Here is a 27,969-nt window from a genome sequence, read left to right as displayed (position 1 = left end):
AAATCAAAAATGTGTTTCTTTACTTTAAGGAAAAATTAGCCTTGGTTCAAAGGCACGCGACTTTAACCGGGGGACGTAAATTTACAAAATTTGTGTTCTAAATTTAATGAAAGAAATTTTTGAAGCAAAGATTATAAGCTTTATTTTAATTAAAATTTCATTATTTTAAAGAAATTTGTCCTTAATTTGTTGTAAATTTCGCATCCTAAAATTTAGGTTGCGTAATCTTTAATATCACGTAAATATTTTTTTCAGTGTTGGAAAATAAACTACTTCGTCCGAAAATTCGACTAGATTGTATTCCACTTTTTGAATTTTTCACCATGCGTTGTTAAAACAAGAAAAACGTAACAACCCTGTCATACGTTTTAGCTACCACACTGATATTGCCCATATGAAATATGATATGAAAGATTACGCAACCTAAAATTTAGGATGCCCAATTTACAGCAACAACAAATATCGAAAGTTTATGTAAAATAAAGTCGATAATCTTTGCTTCAAAAATTGTTTTCTTTTAATTTAGGATACGAATCTTGGAAATCCGTTAGATTCGTGTGCCTTTGAACGAAGGTAAATTGTCTTCTAATTTCTAATAATTGTCTTTAAAGTAAGATAACAAATTTTGATTTAAAGAAAACGCCTTTAAACTAACGTATGTATTGCATTTTCAGATTTAAGATAAAAATGCTTCAAATATATCATTTCGAGAATTTTGCGTCTTCGGTTTAAAGTTTTTTTTTTTTTTTTTGAATTAAGAAAACATATTTGTTACAATGTGAGTGTTTGAACTGACATTTATTTATACGTGAATATATCGCAAAAAGAGAATAATTATTGTTTTCAGTATAGGCAGTTATACCACTCAGAGAATTAAATTTTATGTTGAAATATGAAGTAACCGGTTGGCGTAGCCGGATAAATTTCATTAGACTGTGGGACTGGGAGCCACCGTGGTGCAATGGTTAGCATGCCCGCCTTGCATACACAAGGTCGTGGGTTCGATTCCTGCTTCGACCGAACACCAAAAGTTTTTGAGCGGTGGATTATCCTACCTCAGTAATGCTGGTGACATTTCTGAGGGTTACAAAGCTTCTCTAAGTGGTTTCACTGCAATGTGAAATGCCGTTCGGACTCGGCTATAAAAAGGTCCCTTGTCCCTTTTTATAGTCCCTTGTCATTGAGCTTAACATAGAATCGGGCAGCACTCAGTGATAAGAGAGAAGTTCACCAATGTGGTATCACAATGGACTGAATAGTCTAAGTGAGCCTGATACATCGGGCTGCCATCTAACCTAACCTAACCTAACCATTGGACTGTGGAAAATTTCGAGAAAAAAATATATTTTAATAAAATTAAATTGAAACTAAATAATTGTTTTTAATAAAAAGTCAAATTATTGTCCTGTATTGATTTAGAACAAAATTATTGGCATACGAATCTAATGACAATGAGTTAATGTTAAAAATCCTGAAGTTATTGCAATATGCTATTTAGTCAAGTAGAAGAGATTTTATTTATTAATAATATTTTTGCTTAAGAAAATTTCGTATTTTGAAGGAAAATTTTGGAAATAAAATATCCTCAGTGCCATATATTAAAGACAGTCACAATTTTAAGCTATTTTGTGAGATATTGGATTTGTGTACTTCGTTTGTTCAAAGCTTTTGAATTTATGGAAAAATAATTTAAATCAACAATATTTTCTCACATTGGGAAAAATTGAACAATAATAAAATTTAAAGTAGATGTACGTTTAATTGAAATTATCAACATTTTAGGACACGATTCATTGACATTTTTGTTCATCCGTAAATGTCCTAAGTATCTAAAGTAAGGCATTTGAATTTTGGTACACTAAAAATTTTATCAATTTTAGGACACAATATCCATGACAACTTCCTTCAAAATATAAACATTTTAATTACAAAATAGTTTATAATCTTCGTTGTGAAAATGGATTTCATTAAATTAGGACACTTATCTTTGAAATTTCTTCACAAAGCGAAAATTGTTCATGCTATTAACGATTTTGATTATTACACTGGGAAAAATATAGATCTAATGTGCAAGATTATGCTAATTAAATTTTAGAGCACGCAATGTACAAACTATTAAGGACAAATTTCTTTGAAATGAAGAAATTTTAATTTAAAAAAAAAAGATCATATTCTTTGCTTTAATAATTTTATTCTTCAAATTTATGCCAGTAATGTCTTTAGCAAATTTTCCTTAAAGTAAAGAAACCCATTTCTGATTTAAGGAAATAATACTTAAATTAACTGAGATTGAATCTTTGGATTAAGGATAAACTCTTCAAAATAAGTACTAGTATTTTGAAGATGTAGAATCTTTTGATTAACGTTATATTGTGGATTTTTTTTAAATGACTTTATACGTGAATAGGTGTGCTAATATACATATAACAAAGAGAGAATAAATATTCGTTAACTGAGATCTGTATGTTAATTTTAATTTTATAGAGTCTAGATTTAATCTTTGGCTCGGAATCAATGTCAAAATCCTTAAGAGAAGGTCAAAATCATAGGATCCAAGTAAGCTTTTTTCGCAGAAAAAGATTGGCTTTATCTTTTGTCCACAGTAGCATGCGCTTTGCTATACTGTTAATTGTTTTATACACTGAAAAAAATATTGTCGTGTTCTTTTAGTGTTCACTTAAAAAAGTCTACTTGGATCCAAAGATTTTGACCTTCCATTAAGGATTTTGGTATTGATTCCAAAGCACATGTCCTGGGACAACTTAGTAGGACTACCTCATAGACTCAGAACCTGTTTATGCGATAGTCCTACCATTCTGTGACAAACTCTTAGAAACCTCATTTATATTTGAGCATCCGAAATCAGAAAGAAAAAAATTGGAATGTGTTGAGCAGTGTTTCCAGTATTGGGGATTTTTCCCCAAATCGGGGATATTTTTTCGTTGGGGACTTGGGGATTTGGTGGGGAATTTCCACAAATTTGGGGATTTTTGTGGGGAATTTTCGATATTTGTTCAGTATACGAGTAATTATCACAGTAAGAACTATGGTTTATATGAAATTCTTTAGATGCTTAAAAAAAGGCTTAAAGAAGTACAGAGATTCTCAAAAAAATAAAAAAAGCTTTCCTCCTCTTTATTCCACGGAATTTATTTGGGTGGCCCAAGAGCTTCTTTATTATTTACTCTTTTTCCTAAGAAATTTTTTTACTATTGTGAAATTATTTCGTAAGGACTCATATGCGAACATCACTGATTTTGAACATGTGATGTACGCATATCCCGCACATACAGAGTAGAGTTCATATCGGGACAGCAACACATTTTGATCGATAAGTCAATTTTATTTCTTGACTATATGTTGACCGAACTCCCATTTTTATTTCTCGAGCGAGGATTTGCATAAGATGATTCGATGACTCTTTATACCAATAATTAACTCTGATGGGAGCTGGTATCGGATGATATTTTGAGCACCCGTCTCCTGGTTTTGTGTTTTGAAATCTTCATTCAATTGCACATTTTTATACCCTTCAACACTACTGTAGTACAGGGTATAATAAGTTTGTGCATTTGTATGTAACGCCAAGAAGGAGTAATCATAGACCAACCTTTTAGTATACGGATCGGCTTAGAATTAAATTCTGAGTCGATTTAGCGATGTCCGTCTGTCTGTCCGTCTGTCTGTCCGCCTGTCTGTCTGTCTGTTGATATATTTTTGTGTGCAAAGTACAGCTCGCAGTTTTAGTCCGATTGTCCTAAAATTTGGTATAGGGTCCTGTTTCGGCTCAAAGACGATCCCTTTTGATTTTCAGATTTAGATATAGCTGTCATATATATTTTTCACCGATCTGGTCATAATTGGCGTATATATCAACCGATCTTCCTCAAATTCCGTACATCCGAATATTTTATGGGTTTCGAAAAACTTGCAAAATATCAGCCAAATCGGTTCAGATTTAGATCTAGCTCCCATATATAGTTTTCGCCCGATTTACACTCATTTGCCCACAGAGGCCAATTTTTAACTCCGATTTAGTTGAAATTTTGCACAGGGAGTAGAATTAGCATTGTAACTATGCGTGCCAAATTTGGTTGAAATCGGTTCAGATTTGGATATATCTCCCATATATAGCTTTCGCCCGATTTACACTCATATGACCACAGAGGCCAATTTTTAACTCCCATTTAGTTGAAATTTTGCACAGGGAGTAGAATTAGTATTGTAACTATGCGTGCCAAATTGGGTTGAAATCGGTTCAGATTTGGATATATCTCCCATATATAGCTTTCGCCCGATTTACACTCATATGACCACAGAGGCAAATTTTTAACTCCCATTTAGTTGAAATTTTGCACAGGGAGTAGAATTAGCATTGTAACTATGCGTGCCAAATTTGGTTGAAATCGGTTCAGATTTAGATATAGCTCCCATATATATGTTTTTCTGATTTCGACAAAAATGGTCAAAATACCAACATTTTCCTTGTAATATCGCCACTGCTTAGTCGAAAAGTTGTAAAAATGACTCTAATTTTCCTAAACTTCTAATACATATATATCGAGCGATAAATCATAAATAAACTTTTGCAAAGTTTCCTTAAAATTGCTTCAGATTTAAATGTTTCCCATATTTTTTTACTAACATTGTGTTCCACCCTAGTGCATTAGCCGACTTAATTTTTGAGTCTATAGATTTTGTAGAAGTCTATCTAATTCGGTCCAGATCGAGTGACATTTAAATGTATGTATTTGGGACAAACCTTTATATATAGCCCCCAACATATTTGACGGATGTGATATGGTATCGAAAATTTAGATCTACAAAGTGGTGCAGGGTATAATATAGTCGGCCCCGCCCGACTTTAGACTTTCCTTACTTGTTATTTTATTTAAAATGTTTTTTTTTTTTTAATTTTTTACGGATTTTCTACAGCAGAGTCTAGTCGTTTACTTTTTTTTCAAAAAACTTGCCAAAAATTTCTTGGGGATTTTTATGGGGAATTTTAAATTAAGTTGAGGATTTTTGGGGATAAAAGCGATCCATTTTGAGGACAAGAACTCGGAAAATACTGACAACACTGATCTTGAGCAATAGGATCCAATAAGATGTTAATATCAAGATAATATAGAAATCAATAAATTATATGAAAAATTTTAAAATTGCGAAAAACTGGAGCACTGACATCGGTCCTGTGCAAGGTCGGTTAGTGACAATTTGCATTAATTTTCCGTAGAGTGCATGTTTTTCAGTGTAGAACAATCTTTGCTATATTTAAATCTACTATAACAATACATAAAAAACATTTATTCTGTGTGATGCTTATTAACTAATTATTTTTTTTTTATTTTTCTTTCTTTTCAGTCTTTTTCGTCGTAATGTTTAAGTTGGTTTCGTAAAAATAATTATGAATTAGTAGTTTACTAAGTAGCAACAACAATAACAAATATGATAAATGCTGCATAATCAAATAAATATTATTGCAAAATATATTTAAACTAAAACAACAACAAAATAATTTAATCTTAACTAATGTAGAATTATGTAAATAGATGAATAAAAAAATAGCAACAACAACAAAAATAAGTAATTGATGTAAACACCTTTTAACGCGCATCCCTCCGTCCCCTGGTAAGAGAAGAAAACAAAAATTAAAGTCAAACGAAACGAAACACGTGAAGCAATGTGGCCAATATATCATCAACAGCTGGGATTCGATTCGGAATACAATTGAAAAAAAAAAAAAAACAAAACAAATTCAATTTCGTAAAGGTAGTCGGTCGGCGTGTGTACCTTCTATCTGTGGCAATTTCTGAATAAATCCGCGATACCCCACGGAGCAAAGATCGCTTTCCTCATTTACCCAACACTTTGGCAAATTCTATTCAGGAAAAGCTCAGAATTTGCACATTTGCTAGAGGCGCTGCGATGAATGAATGATACAGATCGATCGATCGATCAATCCATCCATCCATCCATTCGAATTCCTCCTTACGAATGCAGTGTAAAAATTTTGGTGTTGGCGCTGAATTGGCAAAAACCACAGTGGTGAGTAAATTGAAATTGAATACGCCCAACAACACAAGGTGCTACAACAACGGCTCGGCAACGGCGTCTACAACGTCAGCCAAGCGATTTAAATCACTCGAAGCCAAGAGGAATCACAATATCCCATCATCTTTGGGTAGCAGTAGTAATAATAGCAACAAAAACAACAACAACAACACTATTAGCAGTAGTGGCGGCCTGTGAAATTGTAGTTGGGGCCAAAGGTTCGTACACAAAAACAAAATTTACACTCCAACGGTAAGCAGAGACAAATGAAAACGTCTTCGGTTACGAGCCCAACTTATTTCGACTACTCGAGTCGCCCTGAACAGGAGGGTGAGCACCAGCATCAGCAACAACTTTCACATCATCACGACCTAGTAATACAACAACAACAACATCAAGTCGATCCTCAATCCGAACCTGAACCGGAGCAATCACTTAAATTTGACGAAGAAAACGAGTCATTGTTCTACGGTGCAACATCGTCATCGACTCCCACCTCAGGTGCTATTGAAGATTTAACTGAAAGTTCGCAACATTACCGCAGTCAACAAGACGATCGATCATCAATTGTATATCCTAGCAAAAGGCCAGAGGTAGAGAGAAGACCCACTTCTTCACTGGAAGAATACGATCATCCGAATTATCGCCTAAACACTCAGCAATATTTTCGCAAGCCGGGTACGGGAACGGTCATTGCCGCTGCCGATAGTGAAAGTTCCATTAACGATAATAAGCTTCACTATAGAACGGAACAGCATCAGCCACAGTCGGCAGTTATATATATTGACGACATAAGTGCCAATCCATTGAATAGTGGCAGTGCTGAGGATACAATTGTCATCGAACCTAGCGTCTATTCATCAAGGACAACATCCAATACCACGAACAACATTCGTTACACTTCTAGAACATACAAAAATCGATACTATCAAGAACAACAACAGCAGCAGCAGCAACAACAACAACAACAACACCTCTTTCAACAGCAGCAATTGGCTTTGCAACGGAGAAATTCTTCATCAAAGCGCAAGCGTGAAGTAACAACAGGTAAGTTCTTAATGATTGTTATCCCTTGATCTAAATATGAATAAAGAGATTTAGAAATTGGGCAAATATATTTTGGCGCCCGATCATAAAATAATTCGGTTTTTGTTTTAATTAAACTAATGTTTAAAAATTAAACAGAGTGATTGGGTCGGTTTGAGCTTGAGTACAACCCCTACTACTATCTGCCTTTGATTTCTGGGTATATTCATTTCGTGGGCATGTTTTGAAAACTACGAAGAAGAAGTGCCTCGCGTATCGCATGGGATCATGGCGACTTGAATGATGAGAAGTTTCTTTACCAAGATATCTGTTATAATAATACTTTGTATAACCTCGTTCCCTTTATGCAAATGCTAATTTTATACTGGGGTTAATAAGTTTCATTCAAAAGTTGTATATGATCGTCTCATCATTTATCACTGTACACTAAAGTCTCTATGGCCTGGGAGTAAATTCTGCAAAGACACCCAGCAAAAAAAGCGTCGTCAAAAAAGTAGTGAAAATGTTCTTTTTGGATCCGGAAGTGGTGCAAAATTGGCGCAGAAGCGATGAATTTAACATGGGCTTGTCATTGGACTGATGTCCACAATTTTTACAGCAGTTGCACTGAATTTGCATCACTTAAGTCGTGATGTAAATTCGCTATTTATCTAGAATGGATATAGAATTTTTTTTTCGAAAAAAAAAAAAAATGAAATAATTTGTACCTTAATATTAATTCGTATTCTGTTTTTAACCTATTTGAAACAAAAAATTGACCCAAGTGAACTTCGTGTGCATTTAAAATAAAGAACATCTTTTGGGAACTGCTTTTAAAGTTGTGCTTTTAGAAGAACTTCCAAATTCTTTTGCTGGGCAGAAGGATTATAGAGAGGGGATAATCCACCGCTGAAAGAGATTTTAGTGTTTGGGTTTGATCCCACGAACCTGTGTATGCAAGGCGGGCATCTAACCATTACACCACGGTGGGTTCATATTAGGTGGACAAGTGGGTTTTGGAGTATATTCCATAAAGTTGGAGCTTAAAATCTCAAAAAGATTACCTGATCATTGTCGTGTTTTTTAACCAGAAATATTAGAAATTTTTTGAGAAGTAACATTCCCACAAATGTTTACATAAATATATAACAGGTGGGCTGATAAGTCCCCGGTCTAACAAAGAAAGACACATTTTTTTTTGTCAAAATTCGTTTTTATTATTCAACATAGTTCCCTTCAAGAGCAATACAACGATTATAACGACCTTCCAATTGTTTGATACCATTTTGGTAGTACTCCTTCGGTTTTGCCTCAAAATAGGCCTCAGTTTCGGCGATCACCTCTTCATTGCATCCAAATTTTTTCCCTGCGAGCATCCTTTTGAGGTCTGAGAACAAGAAAAAGTCACTGGGGGCCAGATCTGGAGAATACGGTGGGTGGGGAAGCAATTCGAAGTCCAATTCATGAATTCTTGCCATCGTTCTCAATGACTTGTGGCACGGTGCGTTGTCTTGGTGGAACAACACTTTTTTCTTCTTCATATGGGACCGTTTTGCCGCGATTTCGACCTTCAAACGCTCCAATAACGCCATATATAGTCACTGTTGATGGTTTGTCCCTTCTCAAGATAATCGATAAAAATTATTCCATGCGCATCCAAAAACAGAGGCCGCTACTTTGCCAGCGGACTTTTGAGTCTTTCCACGCTTCGGAGACGGTTCACCGGTCGCTATCCACTCAGCCGACTGTCGATTGGACTCAGGAGTGTAGTGATGGAACCATGTCCATTGCCACATATCGACGGAAAAACTCGGGTGTATTACGAGTTAATAGCTGCAAACACCGCTCAGAATCATCAACACGTTGTTGTTTTTGGTCAAATGTGAGCTCGCGCGGCACCCATTTTGCACAGAGCTTCCGCATATCCAAATATTGATGAATGATATGACCAAAACGTTCCTTTGATATCTTTAAGGCCTCTGCTATCTCGAGCAACTTCATTTTACGGTCATTCAAAATCATTTTGTGGATTTTTTTGATATTTTCGTCGGTAACCACCTCTTTCGGGCGTCCACTGCGTTCACCGTCCTCCGTGCTCATTTCACCACGCTTGAATTTTGCATACCAACCAATTATTGTTGATTTCCCTAGGGCAGAGTCCGGAAACTCATTATCAAGCCAAGTTTTTGCTTCCACCGTATTTTTTCCCTTCAGAAAACAGTATTTTATCAAAACACGAAATTCCTTTTTTTCCATTTTATTCACAACAACAAAAGTTGCCTCACAAAAGACGCTCTATCTCACAAACTAATTGACTTACAGACGTCAAATTTTAATATAATTAATATGCATTTAATACTAGCGACGCCATCTATGTGTCAGACCGGGGACTTATAAGTCAACCAGTTACCCAGAATCTTTGGACTCTGTGTTTCATAACTTGAAAACGGCCCTAGACAGTCGCAAATCTCTCTACGAGATGGCTGAACTGTATAATATTAACTTAATTTGGGTGTATGGCCACAGGAACATACCAGGGAACTACAAAGCGGATAAGTTAGCACTTTGCATATTTCAGGGGAACTAGAATGTGTTGGTATGCCTCCGGTTACCTGCAAGCTCATACGGCGTGAGAAGTATGTTATAATGACGATCGTCCAATGGCAGAATTGCAAGGGTTACAATGGCTCCGAGCCCCATGGCCCCATCTAAACTTTATTCGCACACTAGATATGCTAATGTTTTCAAGACATCAGATAGCACTCCTGATATCTGCTATAACGGGTCGATGACAGATAGGCGAAGTATAAGGACTACTGTCAGGATTCGGAAGCCAAGGTATCAATTAAACACCTCTTGTCTGAGTGTCCCACATTACTGGTGGACCTAGAAAATGTTAACTTAAGCAGTCTGCTAATGTTTTTGGAACAATCAGATTGGCTCAACAGAAGGGTTCAACGGTAAAAACTAGAGTATGTAATAGGTAGTTTTAATAAATTTGTTATCTAAATAGACTGACTTGTCGAAGTGAGCCTGAAATAAAAAAAAAAACACAAAGCGGTCTATCACTTGAACAAAACCGATGGCCGATGAAAATACTTCATGAGTTGATTTTTGCTAGCCTTGCAATTCCATTGTTACTTGGGCTTAGCTGAATCATTGGCTTATATATGGGATTTTATCACAGCAACGAACACTAAACTCTTCGGACCCAATCCCAATTTCAGAATCCATTAAACTTTGCTCTATATGACCACACATAAAAAGGTTTTGCCATGAGTACGAAGATTTACTTTCTTTAAAACACGAATGGCCTTTTGTACCTTTGGTATCAAAAAAAAAGGGTCCTTAGAGTTAGATGCTTTATTCTTTAAAATACCTATCTTTACATAAAAGCAAATTTTATTGAACTGAGCACAACATGGTCACTTTCAAAAATGTCCTCCCAAATTTCTTTTTCATTTTAACTACACAGGATGTTCTTTTAATTCAATTTTTTATAAGTCGCTTTTTCATAAGTAATGTTTACTATTTTTGTTGCTACAAATTATTTAAATTTTGTCAAAAAAAAAATGCTAAATCTATTCTAGAAAAATTTCGAATTTTCCATTTCTTTAGTTTTGAAGTTAAACGTCTCATCTTAGACATTTAACTTAAAAATCAAAAAAAAAAATTAATAAAAATTATTTATTTCGCAAAATATCACAACATATTTTAATTCACATCCAAAATACCGAATTCGTATCACACCCTAATAAGTGATGTAAAATCAGTGCAACGGCTGTTGAAACGGTGGACATCCTATGACAAGCTCATGTTAAATTCATCTGCGTTAATTTTGCACCACTTCCCGATTAAAAAAGCATTTAATGCATCAAAGGTATTTGCTTTTGCCATCGCCTTTTTAATGCCTGCCGCTATTCCGTCGGCCTATCATTACTTTGGTATTCCTAAGCAAAGATTATAAATTGTGGGAAGATAGGAAATTAGCTACTGAGGAGATCGAACCATTTACCAGATTAGTTTAATACTCGAACCAAACGCGTATACGACAAGTATTGACATACACAGAAAAAAATATCACCAAAATATTTCCAATTAAAAAGTTAATTGAAGTTGAAATTTTTTTCAATTAATAAATTAATTGGTACAATTAACTTTTTAATCAATATAGAAACATTAAGTTAATTTTAAATTTTTTAATTAAAAAGTTAATTGATACAATTAACTTTTAATCAAATTCGGAAGACCAAGTCAGTTATAAAAGTGATTAAATTTTTGATTAATTTTTTTTCAAACAATCAATTGTTAATCCAACTAAAAATTCTAAGCCAATTCAGAATGTAATTGAGTTTTGCAATCAACATCAATTAAGTTTTTAATTGAATCAATTAAAAACTTAATTGAAATTTGGTAATGAAATCAATTAATTTTTTAATCAAGAATTTTTTCTATGCCCAATTAAAACTGTGATTGATACTATCATTTTCGTGATTGAAGACATTTCAATTAAAAAATTAATTGGATCAATTAATTTCGTGATTGAATCAGCATTGTGTGTAGCATTAAAATGCAAATAAAAAGAAATTAAGTGCACGAAATAAATTTCCATAAAGGGGAAAATTTACTTTTTTTGTTGTTGCCTAAAATTTATTGTTTCATTAGAAAATTAAATTTTTTATTTCAAAAATAAAAACGAAAAACAACTAAAAGATTACAAACATGTATTGAACTAACATGTAAATGCAACATTTGGTATGACACAAGTCAATTTCCTATCTTCCTCAAGTTTATAATCTTTGTTCCTAAATAGAGGGGTGGACGATGATGACGATTAATTTTTGTACCAAATACAATAATCGACAACAAATTGCCTATATAACTAGAAAACTATAATCTAATGTAAAAAAATGATTATTAAATATTTTCGCTTAAAATCCTCAGTTGGTAAAACTTGAAATGTCAAATTTAGAGAAAAAGGTATCCAAATTTTATTTCTATGAACCAAAAAACTGGCTAGAATGTGTTGATGGAACATACATTAAGATACTGGAGTCAAATCATATAAAATATTGACCTTGAAAATAAATAGAATTTAGAATCAACACGTTTATTTTAATTGTACATGTTTCCATAGCTTAAATGAGGTGATCATAACTATTTTAAGTGGATCTTTGTCAATTCAGTATAAATATAAAATGTTTATTTCATAAGATGGGAATTCGATTCGTTGACGCTCGCTATGCAGGGTCAGATTACGAAACCTTGATATCAACAAAGAGAGAATAACTGGAAACTGGAATAATTATTTGAACAAAATAAATCGTTATAGTTTTCCTTAACATTTGCCACACTTCTTCTCGAAAGTCCAAGAGTATTGAGCTTCAAACAATGGTTTTCCATTTGTGATAAATTGTTTGGAATCGGATTTCTCTTAATAAATCCCTACACGAAGAAAACTGGTAGTTATGATGACATTTGTAGTGCAAAATAATATGATTGGAGCTTTTTTGTGGCGGCCATGGATTCCATTTTTATCTTATCCACGTTCGACCCAGTGAACGCACTAGTTCTTACACTGAAAAAAAGCATACCCGGTTCCAAAGATTTTGTCTTTACTTTAAAAATTTTGGTATTGATTCCGAGCCAAAGAAGCGGAGAATACAAGTAAGGATACTTTTAAGACACAATTCTCTTTTAATTGTGAGTTTTAGGAAGCAAATTTTAATTTTTCTGCTTTTTTTCTTCATATGCTATCAAAGTCCTTTAAAAACGAGTTAACGACTACTTTATTTTCCAAATTAAGTCTCGACTTCCAGTAGAAATTATGCTAAGTTTCAAGTAAAAAACGTCTTTAAAATAAAGTTTTGAAAAACATGTCCTATATTTGAACGATTTTTTGCTTTGTAGTCAAGATGCAAAAAGACAACAAATTTAAGGACAATTTCATTAAATTTAAAGAACTTTTCTGAATTATTAAAGTCAAGTTGACCTTAGCCCAAACATTTTTTCTTTCATGTTATGATACCCATTTTTAAGTCTAATCGCTTAATTATAAGGACAATACGACTTCATTGAAAAGTTTATCGACTTTTGGACAAAGAAAAAAACTTTATATTAGAGAAATGCGTCTTCTATGGTAAGCAAAATTGGCATTTGTATTTTAAAGACATGAAATCTTTGACCTCGCGACAATATTTTTTTCAGTGTATAAAAGGAACTTGGTTGTCATCTAATGGCGATTTCGATTGGAAAAAAAGGGTGCAACATTCTCGAAATTGATTGCAACCTATCAAGGACACTGTCATAGATTTTGGATCCTTTATACATCACAATATTATAAATTAACAATAACTTTAGAATTACACTATCATTTGGGCGAAATGTCAATTAGGGAAAAAGTAGTGTAACACCAAGGCAACATATTTTTTGCAAATCGAAAACGCCCTAAGTGTACGGAGAATATGGAACATTTTTGTTTCAAAAATATTTTTTCTCGCCAAACATATACATGTTTGCTGAAATCAGCTACATAATTCTCCAAAAAAAAAACATGGTTGCGATAAACATGTTACATGTTTCCCGTTCAAAAATAATCGTATGCTCTTGAAAGATGTTAGAGGTAAACACATTCTTTCTCTGAGTGTGCACGATAGTTGTTCTACGTGATAACACTTTCGAAAAAGGGCAAGTCATTACATCCAAGGTTTTCGGTATTATTTTAGGTAATGAGACAAGTGCCTTTGCTAACCGATTTATCATTTCGGATTTGGGTCGCGCCGGACCATATTTTTATCAAATTATCTACATCATATATTGTAGACCCTCAAAATCTTACACTTGATATGTGATCTGTGTTTATAATTTCTAGGTCATCGTTGTGTAAATAAATTGAATCCCATCAAACTTGTGCACATATATCTTGCACATGTTACTACATTGGTTCTTATCATCCCATAAAAAAGTTAAAAAAAAATCCCCTAGAGCAACGAAATGATTACAATACGTCTGCAAATGTAATTACTGCCATGTATTTTTCAGATTTGTTCATCATTTCTTGCCTCTTCTTTCAAGACTTTTCTCACGACTATTAAGATTAAAAGAGAAAAACTTACTCTCCGATCTTTTTGGTTACTATGGCATTTAAAGTAAACAATTTTTGTTACGTTCACCCACCAAGATACATTGAATGCAATAATTTGTTGATTAGATTCTGCCTGAAATTTCAATACGATTGTTTATTATACCACCACCTATGGATTAAGGTTTTGCTACATATTTTTTTCGCAGATATTTACCTCACAATAGATTGCTCTACTATCAGTATCAACGCGAATTTAAATCTGATCTTAGGGAATTTTTGATCACGAACTTCCAACTTTTTTATTTTTATTTACAAGCGATATCTACAGTGTTTATATAACTTCACAGCAAATGCTCGATTTTGTAGAATATCTGCTTGATAATTTCAAAACAATCGTAAAATGTCTTAAAAATTTTAATGTTTCATTTTAAGCACGTACCCATTTTAAGTCAATGTTTGCCAATTTAAATCAAGGAAATAATTATGGTAAGGGAAAGAAATCCTCCATTGTTTCGCCTTAATCTTAAGTTTTTTTTTTTGTTTGTAATGTTAAGAATGTGACTACACAGAAAAAATATCACCAAAAATATTGCCAATTAAAAAGTTGATAAGAACTAAAAACATAAGCAATTAGAAAATGATCAGTAACAATTAACTTTTAAAACAAATTATTAATTTTTAATTTGCTAAGAAAACGATTGACATTATTTTAAGATTGCTCGGAAATATTTAATTTGTATATGTAGAGGGGTTGTGATATTTAACGCAAAAGAGTAAAGCGCTATAATTTTTAATTTTGTTTTAAATTAAAAAAAAATGAATGAAAATTGTAGTTTAGTCAACGCATCAAAACAACGAAAATGATTGAAGAACAATCCAACAATAAAAAACGAAACAAATGAAGAAAGAGGAAGCACGCTCAAAAATAAACCCAGCCAACTGCACTCAATTCGATGATTTGGAAAAGTGAAGTATTTGTAAACAAATTTAGCCGACTATCAAAAATCTTTTTTTTTTGGAGTTACTTTGGGTTTAGTGAATTGCCCGAATTTATTCTGATAACTGGTCGATAGTTTTGCTGCAAGTAGATGATGCTCATGAGGAATGTGGTAATTATTCCGAAACGGCCGTCCATCCAACCATCTTGCAGTCTAACGAACTTTGTCCAAATAAATTTGACAAATACAACGAAAAAAAAAAATGTTGAAAATAATATACAATTTTAGAGTCTTTGTGCGGTACATCCTTCCTTCATCCTTGTTAAGACATTCTTGGTTGACGCGTACTGAGTGTGATGTTGACTCCTGTTGGAACGTAAATACCTTCTTTAGGATATTTTCGATATGATAATATTCGATTCCATGGGAACGACCATCGGTCGTTGCGATGGCCCCCATCAAAACCATTGGCAGCGTTTAAGTTCTGGTGGCCAATCCAAGATGCAAATTTTCAGATCACTCCTTTGACAAGTAAACCCGATCACTTTATTTGTTCACAAACTGCTCAATTTGGAATGGCTCCTTTTCGGAGAAAACCAAAATCGGTAACTGGTCTCTTTCGTGCAAGGGAACAACGCCTTGCTCTTTCCAGTCTAACTTTTTTCGTGAATTGGTGAGCTCTTGCACTTTTTGAAACTTCAATTAGTCCAAGTTGAATTTCCGTGCTTGCGATATGTTCAGCTTTCGACCAATTTGTCTACACACAAACAAATTTTTTTTGATTTCAATCACGAAAATCGCGGATTCAATCATTTTTTTAATTGAAATGTCTTCAATCACGAAAATGATAGTATCAATCACCCATTTTGATTGAAAACCAACACGATTTTCAATTAAAAATTTAATTGACTTTTGTCACGGAATGAATTAATTGTGTGATTGAATCAATTAAAAACGTGATTGATTTTTAACATAAAATTCAATCACAGTTTTAATTGAATCAATTAAAATTTTAATTAATTTCGCGACAAAAATCAATCAACTATTTGAGTCATTCAATTAAATAATTAATTGAAATTGGCTATAAATTTCAATCAAAAAATTTATATATTGCGTATCGTATTTAATTTTATTTGAAATAAAAGAAAATATATGTTTCACTGAAAAAACAGTGAACCCACCAGGAAAGATAACTTTCGATTAATTTTAGAAAATTTTGATTTTTTTTAGAAAATTTTAACTAAACAGTATTACAAGCGCTGGCATCACTCCGATATGGTAAAAATAAGTAAATATTTTTCGACAAATTCAAGAAAATTTATTAGACATAACTAAGTTTTTGCACTTGTTAAAGAAAATTTTGTAGTTTTAAGAGAAATCTTGGAGTTCAAAATTGCAAGAATGTCTTTAGTGCCATACGAAGTTCATGATGAACACATTTTTGGTAAAATTTACAAATTTAAAGAAATAATGAACTATTTTGTGAGAAATACGAAATTAGGAAACCTTTATGCTTTATTTTTGTATAATTTTTTCCTGTGTTTTAGTTCATTTAACTAACGTACGCAAAAAATTATTTGAGTAAAGTAAACTTTTTCCAAACATAATGATTCTATGAACTAATATAGAGTTAAATTGGCTTTAGTGAAATAGAGAGTTCACTTTTTTTTGAGTGTTCTTATAAAACATATTTAATATTTTATTATTTTTTGAATTATGCAATAGACAAATAAATTTGGTTCTTGTCATTTGTGGTTTGTTCTAATATAACTTACAAATACAATTACATAAATTATATAAATCATTATCTTCCTTATAATAATAACCATGTTAGCATGGTCCTTCTAATATGTAGATACGCCTAGATTTCCAATAAATCAACAGCCTGTAAGCTAAATTAGTTTTTCTGAAAGTAAACAGAATAATTCGAATTTAATTTTGTTCAATTAAAAGTTAATTTTATTAAACATTACCTGCATAGAATATCAAGTTCAATTCTTAGTTCCAGGTTGCAGATTTATAATCTTCTTTTGCAGTTGTAGTCTTTTAGCATAAAAACGTGTATTAGGGAGCTCGGTAATTTAATTTTAGTAACAATTCCTTTCCAAAATTTCCGCACATTGAAATCGTCTATTAAAATTTGAACCAATCATAGACAAAAATAATGGGAAAGCAATGTAATATTTGGTATTATATTGATGATACTTTGCAAATTCTAAAAATAGAAAAAATATATAAATGGGAAATACATATTTTTATTATTTTCGGATATTTTTCATATTTTTAAATCCAAAAGAAAGAACTTTTTTACCATTACATAATTCAGCTCATTAGTTTATATATCAGATATACTGCACTCTACTTGGGTTCAAACTGAAAAAGGCAGGTAAAACAAAAATACAATTTAATGCCAACGCCACTTCGCAACTTCAAGGTGAATCTTCCAACAAACCCATACCGCTCTTGGTTTTAAGAAAACTAGGAGTGAAAAAAATTATAATTTTAAAAGATCAATACGGTACCCACTTTTTTGTTGCAAACATATTCTTACATATTTGATAAAATGATGGAGTTGATGGGATTGATAAAATTGGTTACTAAAAGAAATGAATAAAAAATATATTATTTTAGTCCGTTTAATGTAAACAGGCTTCAATGGAAAACGGTATTCACATTTCACAATTTCTTACCTTCAATAAACGTAGATTGTTTTCCATTTTTACAATACCAAAAAACACCAACACAGGTAATTGCAAATGCGTTCTCGCATATATTTTTTCAAACCTTTACCACGTGGCCATTTGTTGTTGCACACTTTATTTATTTCAACCCTTTGCTATGATTTGTTGTTGCGTTCAAAATATTTATTTACACATTTTCAATGCAGCAGACAGAATGTCGCCAATCATGTTTTTCAATTTACGCGAAAAACAAAAACCCAACCGTTCGTTACAAGTTACTTCTACAGACTGATCTCTCCATCATACATTGTTGAATAAATACCCATTCTCTTGTTCTCTTTTCGCTCTTTCCATTGCTCAAAATTATTCAATTTCAATCACAAAGGTGATTGGATCAATCACATGTGTAATTGGAAACGGAAAAAATTTCAATCACGTTTGTAATTGAAAATTATTTCCGAATTGATTAACAAATTGATTGAATCAATTAATATTTTAATTGGAAACGTAACAAATATAAATAATTTTTTTAATTGGGTTTTATTCGGATTTGATTAAATAATTAATTGAATCAATTAACATATTAATTGAATCCGTTTCCAAATTCAATTAAGTGTTTAATTGAAAAAATGTTGGTGATAATTTGTTGTGTGTACCACGACGGTGTGGATTTACATCAAATCTGACCTTCACTTTTCGAATCATTTCTGGTGTTGTTGTTACCGCTATTGTTTTCACGGATTCGTCCACGGACGTACACGATTTCATGAACGGCTATCGTTTTTCTTTCGCGCATGGAGCAGACAATCCAGGTTCAAGTCACGGTAGCGGACTTTTTTAAATTCGTTTTCAGATAATGAACGTTGCTTTTTGTTTTGACAACGCATGGTGTTATGTTTGTCGTTGTCAGATTGACGCCGCCTGCTCTCGGTTTGACACCACATGTATGTTGATTCACTTTCATGAATTCATGATTTTTTTATGTGTGCAACAGATCAGGATATTGATCTTGATATTGTAAGTTTGTAAATAATAAAAATAACTACCATTGGAATAAGTCCGTCGTCATCTGTCAGACAAGGGGCAATCTGAAGTTAGTTGCATACATAATACATCCCAGAACATCTTCACGGAAAATGTCTCTGTTTAGAGGTTTTGTTTGTACGAATGTTGCTTTTAATATTTCGGGATTGGGCACCCTAGTATTGCAATCTGGTGAATACAACCGAGGTCGCTGTTCACTACAAATCGCATTTCGTGAAAGTCGTCCTAAATCACTTGTTGTTCTTGAAACCATTGGTACTGTGCGCAAACTGATATTGCAAGATCGTCATGTAACCAATTGTGAAATTGAGACTGCCATTAGTGAGACCAGCATGAACATTTGACCATCAAAAAATTTGCTCGTGTTGTATCCCACACAATCTGTAATCGTTAAAAAAAGGCTGGAGTCGATTAGTCAAAAAAAAAGTTGTTCGCGCACGAAGCACTTTCAAGCAAATTATCGTCTGTTTTTTTTTCGGAAAAACTGGACATTGGCAATCGTACCAGTAGAACAACGCAGAACAGTAAATTCTGATTGGTACACAACCAGTTGTTTGTCAATTGTCTTAGAAGAAATCAGCAAAACCAATCGCCTAAATCGGATCACACATCGGCACAAACAACTGCATTTTTGTGCATTCAGTACCTCGATTTGATGGGTCATTCGCCGTGCAGTCCTGACAGTCCTGCTCCGAATGACTTCTTTTAATTCTCATTCGCAAACAAATAAAAACAGAGGTGAATGGTTGGGTTAGGTTATGTGGCAGCCCGATGTATCAGGCTCACTTAGACTATTCAGTCCATTTATTTATTTATTTATTTATTCAAGAACGTAATATAAAAAGCCGAAACAGGTCAAATAAAACTATATTACATCTCATTGTGGTATCCATTGTGATACCACAGTGGTGAACTTCTCTCTTATCACTGAGTGCTGCCCGATTCCATGTCCGAACGGCGTTCCACATTCCAGTGAAACCACTTAGAGAAGCTTTGAAACCCTCAGAAATGTCACCAGCATTACTGAGGTGGGATAATCTACCGCTGAAAAACTTTTTGGTGTTCGGTTGTAGCAGGAATCGAACCCACGACCTTGTGTATGCAAGGCGGGCATGCTAACGATTGCACCACGGTGGCTCCCATCAGAGGTGAAGGATTTTCGACACCTGAAAAAGCGGTTGATGCGTTCAGAATGCATATTTTGGAGATACCTCAATCAGAGTGGTAAAATTGTTTCGATAATTGGTTCAAACGCATGCCAAAATGTATAGATTTTAATGGGGAATATTTTGGAAAACAATAAAGCGATTTTCGATGATTAACATTTGTTTTTGTTCTCTAATCCAGAAATATAAAAGGCAACCCTCGTATCAAGTTTGAGACATCATTTCCAGAATAGTCTCAGACGTACGTAGAAATGTCTTCAGCCTCACTGAGGTTGCTGCTGAGATAGGTTTGCGTTGTTTGCTAGTCTATGAAATTGAACACGCGAGATAGGTGGCTTATTATTGGCATTCTTCTTCTGTACACTCTCTCTCACATCTCTTTAGTGTGTCTCATTTACAGTTAACTTCTTTTTATGATATTGGGATCTCGGGCGATTGGTGTTTATTAATCGTGTGGTCATAGCGGTCTGCCATGATAACGAATGTCTGTCATGGAATAAAATGATATAGTATTCATTATTGTTGTTGCTCTTCTTTCTTTATTTTGCCCGGTTTACCTCTGCATGTGCATCCCCTTGTCCTAATAAACATTAGCTTGTGTGTATGGCGACGGGGTTCGTAAGTGTGTTTTTGGGGGACAGTTCAATTCGATTCTGATAGTGGTGGTGTGGACAATTGGGCGGTATGGGGGGGCCAGAACTCAAAACATAATAAATTATTTGTTTGTATATGGTAAGGCGTCTATTGTTGCCTCGTGTGGAATCGTGTGAAGTCATGTCGTCGGTTTTTATTATTGTTTATATTGTTTTCTTGTTTTTTTTTTTTCGCTGGTATTTGTTATAGAAATACTTCTACTGTTATCAGTCGCGTTGACTGTGGCGGCGTTATACATAATATCTACCCCCTCCCCCTCCCTCTCTTTATCTGATTCTTATTATTTTATATTTTTTCGCACTTTGCATTTATTAGTTTTTATTGTTTCCATATTGTTATTGTATTTTTATGTGTGCGTTTTCTCCCTCGTTTGTTTATGAAAAAGTTTAGTTTTTTTTATTTCTTTTGTTATTATTATTTTTGTTTGTTTTTTTTTGTTTCATTTTTGTTGATATTCATATACGAGGTACCCTGTTAATTCTCCCATCATTGCAAATTAGTAACGTGGTATCTATGTAGTCTCTAATTACTTATTAAGTAAAAGTAAAATTAAAAAAAAAAAAATTAAATGATATTAAAAAATGTATTACGCCTTATATAAATAAATTACGATAAATGCATGCAGAAAAAATCCATAGTCCACAATGAAATATTAGACAAAAAATAATCAGTGACAATTTTCTTTGGTATGGTTTGTAACGAACGAAACAAGCTTTTGACTTTAAACTCGGTACAATTTTAAACAAACGAAATTTTCTTCCGTTATAAAGTATTTTCTTTAAGAAGAAATAATCCCGTATTTATATCAAGCGATGAAACGCCTGCATCTAGTCTTTTTTATTTATTTGGTAAAAAAATATTTTTGCGTGAAAACTTCGCTTGTCTAAAATTTCGTTCCTCAGAAAAGAAAACTTTTCTTTCAGTATAGGCACATTGGCCACTCGGTATAGCAGTGGAAGTAGATATGGTTCGATTGGCGTGGGGATAATTCTTTTAGGCTTTCTCCATTAGAAGTTACACGCAAAAAAATTCTTTCCTCCAAAACGAAATTTTAGACAAAGTTCGTTTCTAATTTGCTTTTCGCTGAAAGGATGTGTATTTGGAAGAAAAGTATATACTTTTTGTGATAAACGTTTATTCTTTTCCAGGATGTAAAACAATTTCATAAAGACTAACTCAAAAAAAAAAAAATTTTTTCTGGCAAATTGCATTTTCCCTCACATCTTTCTCACTTCCACGGGTATTTTTAGTTCTGTAATGTAGAAGAAATTATACGATTTTATAATTTTTTTTTACCTTTCGCCTGGACGGAGAATCGAACCGCGGCCCATGCACTTTGTAAGCCAACACACTAACCACTGAGCTATGTACCTGTTATGGTCATCAATAGATAATTATCCATATAAGTTATATTTATATAGCATAGCTTGCGGCGCCCACGAACCGAATAAACAAAGTTTATTTGACAGAAACAAACATTTAGTTTGGCACCGTGGAGCAGTGGTTGCTACGTCCGACTTGCATGCCAAGGGTCGTGGGTTCGATCGCTGCTTCGACCAAAGTTTTTTTTTACATATATTCCGAAAAAATGTTCAACATTACATTGTACTATATTAAATTGTTGTTTCAAAAATAACTTTTTTTATTGAAAAAAATAAAAATTTTGTAACAAACTAATTTTTTTGGTGATAAAAGTTTAAATTTTTCGAAACAATTCAAAAAACTCTAACAAAAGAAAAACGTTTTCGGTACACGTTATCCAAACGTTTTTTTTTCTTTGCGTGTAGGACATAAGACCCAAATTGAGTCATTTCCCCCGCCAGATCTATACTGAAAACTATGGAAATGTCCCCATGTCCCAACTGAAACATGTATAGTTAGTCGAGCACGGTCACAATTCGTTCCTCAAATAATGACAGATGTTCTAAACGTAGAGGATTACATTCTGGCGAATCCGCTTTTCGACAATACACTGAAAAAAAGCATGCGCGGTTCCAAAGATTTTGTCTTTACTTTAAAAATTTTGGTATTGATTCCGATCCAAAGAAGCGGAGAATACAAGTAAGAATACTTTTAAGACACAATTCTCTTTTAAATTTGGGTTTTGTGTACATCACTCTAGGAAGCAAATTTTAATTTTTCGCTTTTTCAGCGTTTTTCGTCATATGCTATCAAAGTCCTTTAAAAACGAGTTAACGACAACTTTATTTTCCAAATTCAGGCTCGACTTCCAGTAAAAATTATGCTATGTTTCAAGTAAAACCCGTCTTTAAAATAGTGTTGGAAAACATGTCCTATTTTTGAACGATTTTTTGCTTTGTAGTCATATGCAAAACAAACGACAACAAATTTTAAGACAATTTCATTAATTTTAAAGAATTTTTCTGAATTATTAAAGTCAAGTTGACCTTAACCCAAACATTTTTTCTTTCATGTTATGAAACCCATTTTTAAGTGAAATCACTTAATTATAAGGACAATACGACTTCATTGAAAAGTTTATCGGCTTTTGGACAAGGAAAAAAAACTTTATATCAGAGAAATGTGTCTTCTATGCTAAGCAAAATTTGCATTCGTATTTTAAAGACATAAAATCTTTGACCTCACGACAATATTTTTTTCAGTGTAAGTTTGAAACCGTAATGGATTACATTTTGGCGAAATAACTTTTCGACAAAAAGTTTAAAATTCTAATTCTCAACAGTTGAGGCGTGGTGCATACAGACCCCGGGGAATAAACGTTATATAGATTTTAACATCGATGGCTCTAAATTGGATGGACATGTGGGATTCGGAATATATTCTAAAGACTTGGAACTTGGAATAGCGAAAAAAATACTTAATTGCTGTAGTGTTTTCCATGCAATAACAAATTGGCTGAGAAGTGATGTTCCAACAAATGTTGGCATTAATAGATACTCAGACAGTCAACCTGCAATAAAATTCTGTGTTCCTTAACTCGAAAACGGCCATCGACTGCCGGAAATCTCTCAACGATATGGGTGAGCAGTACAACATTCAGCTAATATAGCTGCCTGGCTGCAATGCGGATGAGTTAACAAGGCTAGCAAGGCTATCTTACACATTCCAACCTTACCATATTGCCTCTGTATGCCTCTGACAATCTCTTACTGCCTGAGAAGGCAGTTATGATGGCAAATGTTCGTTAGGAAAATTGTAAGGTTTACAACGATACTACGCAAATAAAGTCCCATCTAAACTTAAACCGCACCCCAGAAATGTAGTGTTTTCAAGACGTCAGATATCACTCCTGATATCTGCTACAACGGGTCGTTGCCTGATAGTCGAGTTTGCAAAAACTATCGGCGCGAAGTATAATGACTAATGTATGATCTGTCATGATGCGGAGGAAAATGAATCATTTAAACACCTCTTGTGTGAGTGTCCTGCATTTTGTGTACGGCCTAAGCAAATTTTTGGAACATATCGCTCTAGATTATTGGCGGACCTGAATAACGTTAACTTAAGCAGTCTGCTGATGTTTTTGGAAAAATCAGGTTGATTCAACAGAAGAAAATAATCGAGAAGGTTCAGCGATTAAAACTAGATGTGACCATATGCAATAGGTACTTTTAGTTAATGTGGTATCGAGCTTAAGACCTTAGTTGTCATAGCCATTAAACTTTTTTAAGTTATCAATTTTATTTGTAACTTAATAATGTATAAATAAATAAATAATAAATAGACAGTTAATGTGGTATTACTATCGATTGAATAGTCTAACTGAGCCTTAATCAAATCGGGCTGCCACTTCAACCTAACCTAAGCTAACATAGCCGTATATAGATTTGTATATGGCATTCTTTAATGGTTTTGCAATGACTCTATCAAATTTCCTAAACTTATTTTTCTTTTGACAAATAAAAATGGCTGGAGGAAATCGTTGCAATGCTTTTCATAAATTCTCCTAAACTTTCGGAGAAAGGAATTATTTTTATTTGCGTGCGCTATCTACGAGTACGTGCTTCCTTAGCGCCATATGAGGTTCAATATTTCTGGTTAGTTAGAAGTAACTAGCTCATCTTTCTAGCTCGTCTTTCTCCGAGTGTAACAAATACTTGACCTGTGCACAGTGGGCCAAATGACAGGTTTTTGACGCATTAAATCAACGGAAGCACATAGAGCTCAGAAATTTTGTACATTTACCACTGAGGATGCGAATCAAGTATAATCAAAATTTTGGACCGATCCGCCCACTGCCACGCCCACTTTCAAATGAAGAGCGTATTTCAACCCAAAGGAAGCGCCTAGGGCTCTAAAATATTGCACATGTACTACTGGGGATGAGAATAAAGTATGATCAATATTTCGGACCGATCCACCCACTGCCACACCCACTTTTATCTATCATACAACAAATTAAATATTTCAGTATGTAGTAACATTGGAAACTGAAAATCTAAAGGGTGGTTAAAATCTCAAGGGCCGATGTTGATTTTGAATAAAACACAAACTATTTAGGAAATTATTGTAATTTTATTTTATTATGATATATTGGTATTACTCAATTATGTATGGAACAAAATATCGGCCAAATGGGCGCCGCTACCTCGGTGGCACACCTTCATCCGATGGTCCAAATTTTCGATGACGCTGAGGCATAATGGAGGTTCTATGCCGTTAATGTGCCAAATTATCTCATCCTTTAGCTCTTGAATTGTTGCTGGCTTATCGACGTACACCTTTTCTTTCAAATAACCCCAAAGAACCCCAACGATGTCAAATCACATGATTTTGGCGGCCAATTACGTGAGATAACACGGCCATTTAATTTGTTGCGCAAAAGAGCCATTGTTTCGTTAGCTGTGTGGCAAGTGGCACCGTCCTGCTGAAACCACATATCGTCCACATCCATATCTTCCAATTCGGGCCACAAAAAGTTCGTTATCATCTCATGATAGCGAACACCATTCACAGTAACTGCCTGACCGGCCTCATTTTGGAAAAATACGGCCCGATGATGCCGCCAGCCCATAAACCGCACTAAACAGTCACTCTTTGTGGTGCATTGGTTTTGCGACAATCACTCTTGGATTCTAATTCGCCCAAATGCGGCAATTCTGTTTATTGACGAATCCACTGAAGTGAAAATGTGCCAGATCACTGAAGATGATTTTCTTCGAAAATTGATCATCCACTGTTGCCATTTCTTGGAACCATTTAACACGTTGTTGGATTGTGTATCTCTCCATGGTTCAAATTGAGTAAGTCTGCAATAGGTTAGGTTAGGTTAGGTTAACCTAAGTCTGCAATAGAGAAATGTCAAATAAAATTCGGAAAAAAACTTGGCGTTTAGGTGTGGTTCACATTCAACATCGGCCCTTACAATTTAATCACCCTTTAGATTAGAACTAATGCACACTGGTATGCCATCTTGATCACTACCTTGGCGTGTATATGATTTCAGCAATTTTAGTTCAATTCAAATTTAGTTCAATTCAATCTCTTACATTCCCATTTTAGCTAAAAGTTTTGAATACCATTATTTCTGCAACACTATGTAGAAATGGAAACATATTTTGCGTTCCCTGTCCAAAAATAACATTTTGTTCTTTAAACAGGCTTGAAGTGATCATATTACTTCTGTACGTGTCACTACCTTGACACTCTGCTATATGTAAGTCTATATTTAAATATTAGCTTTATGATTTAGCAAATTTTACAACGGAACCTGTGTCGACGAATCAGTTACAGTAAGACACCCAGGACGACATTTTATTAATTATATGGTAGATATTGCAGATTTACCCAAATTTCGGGAGCCACCGTGGTGCAATGGTTAGCATGCCCGCCTTGCATACACAAGGTTGTGGGTTCGATTCCTGCTACGACCGAACACCAAAAAGTTTTTCAGCGGTGGATTATCCCACCTCAGTAATGCTGGTGACATTTCTGAGGGTTTCAAAGCTTCTCTAAGTGGTTTCACTGGAATGTGGAACGCCGTTCGGACTCGGCTATAAAAAGGAGGTCCCTTGTCATTGATCTTAATATGGAATCGGGTAGCACTCAGTGATAAGAGAGAAGTTCACCACTGTGGTATCACAATGGACTGAATAGTCTGAGGGCTGCCACATAACCTACCCAAATTTCTCATTCATTGCCATTGTTTTGTCAAGATGTTTCAACTAAACAAAGTAATGCTACTTCATTTTATTTCCCTGCACAATTATTTTACTCTTTTTCTTCAAGTTGTCATGGTCGACTTCTCTCTTTTTAATGTTTTTGCATTATTAATATTACAGCACCGGGAGTTGTTTTCTATCGAATATTTAATAATTTCTGCGTTTCGATTGTAACATCATAATTATAATGGGGTACCTTCATTAGCACTTATAAGCAGACAAATTTATGTTTGCAAGAAGACAACATCTCAACCTTTCTAACGCAGTATAGAACTCTACCAATCCGTTCCAAGTTAGTAAGTTCTACTCCAGACAACATGGGACATACATCAAATTAAACAACAACAAAAATATACTTTTTGTCACACATTTTTCTTAAATAACCAAACAATATTTACAATCGTTATTAATTTTTACTAAAAGTACATACCTTGATTTAAATTTTACATTTCAAATTAAGTTTATAACTTTAAAATTTTTTTTTTTTACCAGAAAAATCTCTAAAGCACCTAGCTAAACTATGAATTCAAGAAAAAAATCAATAACAGAGAGTTGCCACTTTGTCGGCCTGAAACGGCCAAACGGGTTGCCATATTGTTTTACCGTTATGGATTTTTTTTCTGGTAATGTGTTGTCAACTTTTTCGTAGCACCAAAGGTTTAATTTTCACAAGTTCAAAAATTGATTTTATGCCTGAGATTTCGGTCATTTGGGCCAATGTGCAGTGTAACCATAAAACAAAAACCTCGGTAAAATTTAATTTCCTGTTACTTGGTTTTTTATTTATGCCTTAACATGTAACCCAACCACTTGACATGGTATTCTATTACTCGGCTTCCAGGAGTGGGATGAATCTTTGTTTCCATGCAAATACACATATGCCCACACACACACATATTTCCACAAATTTACAAAATTGTGTATTATTAGTTAAAAATATATATGTTTTTTGTTCAAGTATTCTTAACTTATTCCAGACATGCTTCCCCTTGGAAACCTACAGAGGGAGAGAGAGCCCATACACCCATTACACACCCCACACTAGCCAAAAACCTCTCGAAATCTTTTGTTACTTAAACATAAAGTGTACTTGGAACTTATTCAGGCTTTCAACTCTTTTTTAGTTTTTCACAAGCATCTACACCGCCAGGGTATATCCATCGTCACCATCATCATCAA

The 27,969-nt window shown here is 33.9% G+C and overlaps 1 protein-coding gene across 6 annotated transcripts in view; it reads left to right on the top strand.

The window, feature by feature from the left end:
* Positions 1-27,969, top strand: part of Hipk (Homeodomain interacting protein kinase) — a 220,834-nt gene that overhangs the window by 46,939 nt on the left and 145,926 nt on the right. For all 6 annotated transcript variants that reach the window (XM_075305032.1, XM_075305030.1, XM_075305027.1 and 3 more), the window contains exon 2: positions 5,365-7,101. In XM_075305032.1, coding sequence (XP_075161147.1) covers positions 6,321-7,101 — 781 coding nt within the window. In that variant the 5' untranslated portion in view covers positions 5,365-6,320. The remainder of the gene's footprint in view (positions 1-5,364; positions 7,102-27,969) is intronic.

Source organism: Haematobia irritans, chromosome 4, assembly GCF_050003625.1.
Source record: "Haematobia irritans isolate KBUSLIRL chromosome 4, ASM5000362v1, whole genome shotgun sequence".
Classification (NCBI taxonomy): domain Eukaryota; kingdom Metazoa; phylum Arthropoda; class Insecta; order Diptera; family Muscidae; genus Haematobia; species Haematobia irritans.
This window is presented reverse-complemented; position numbering and strand designations above follow the sequence as displayed.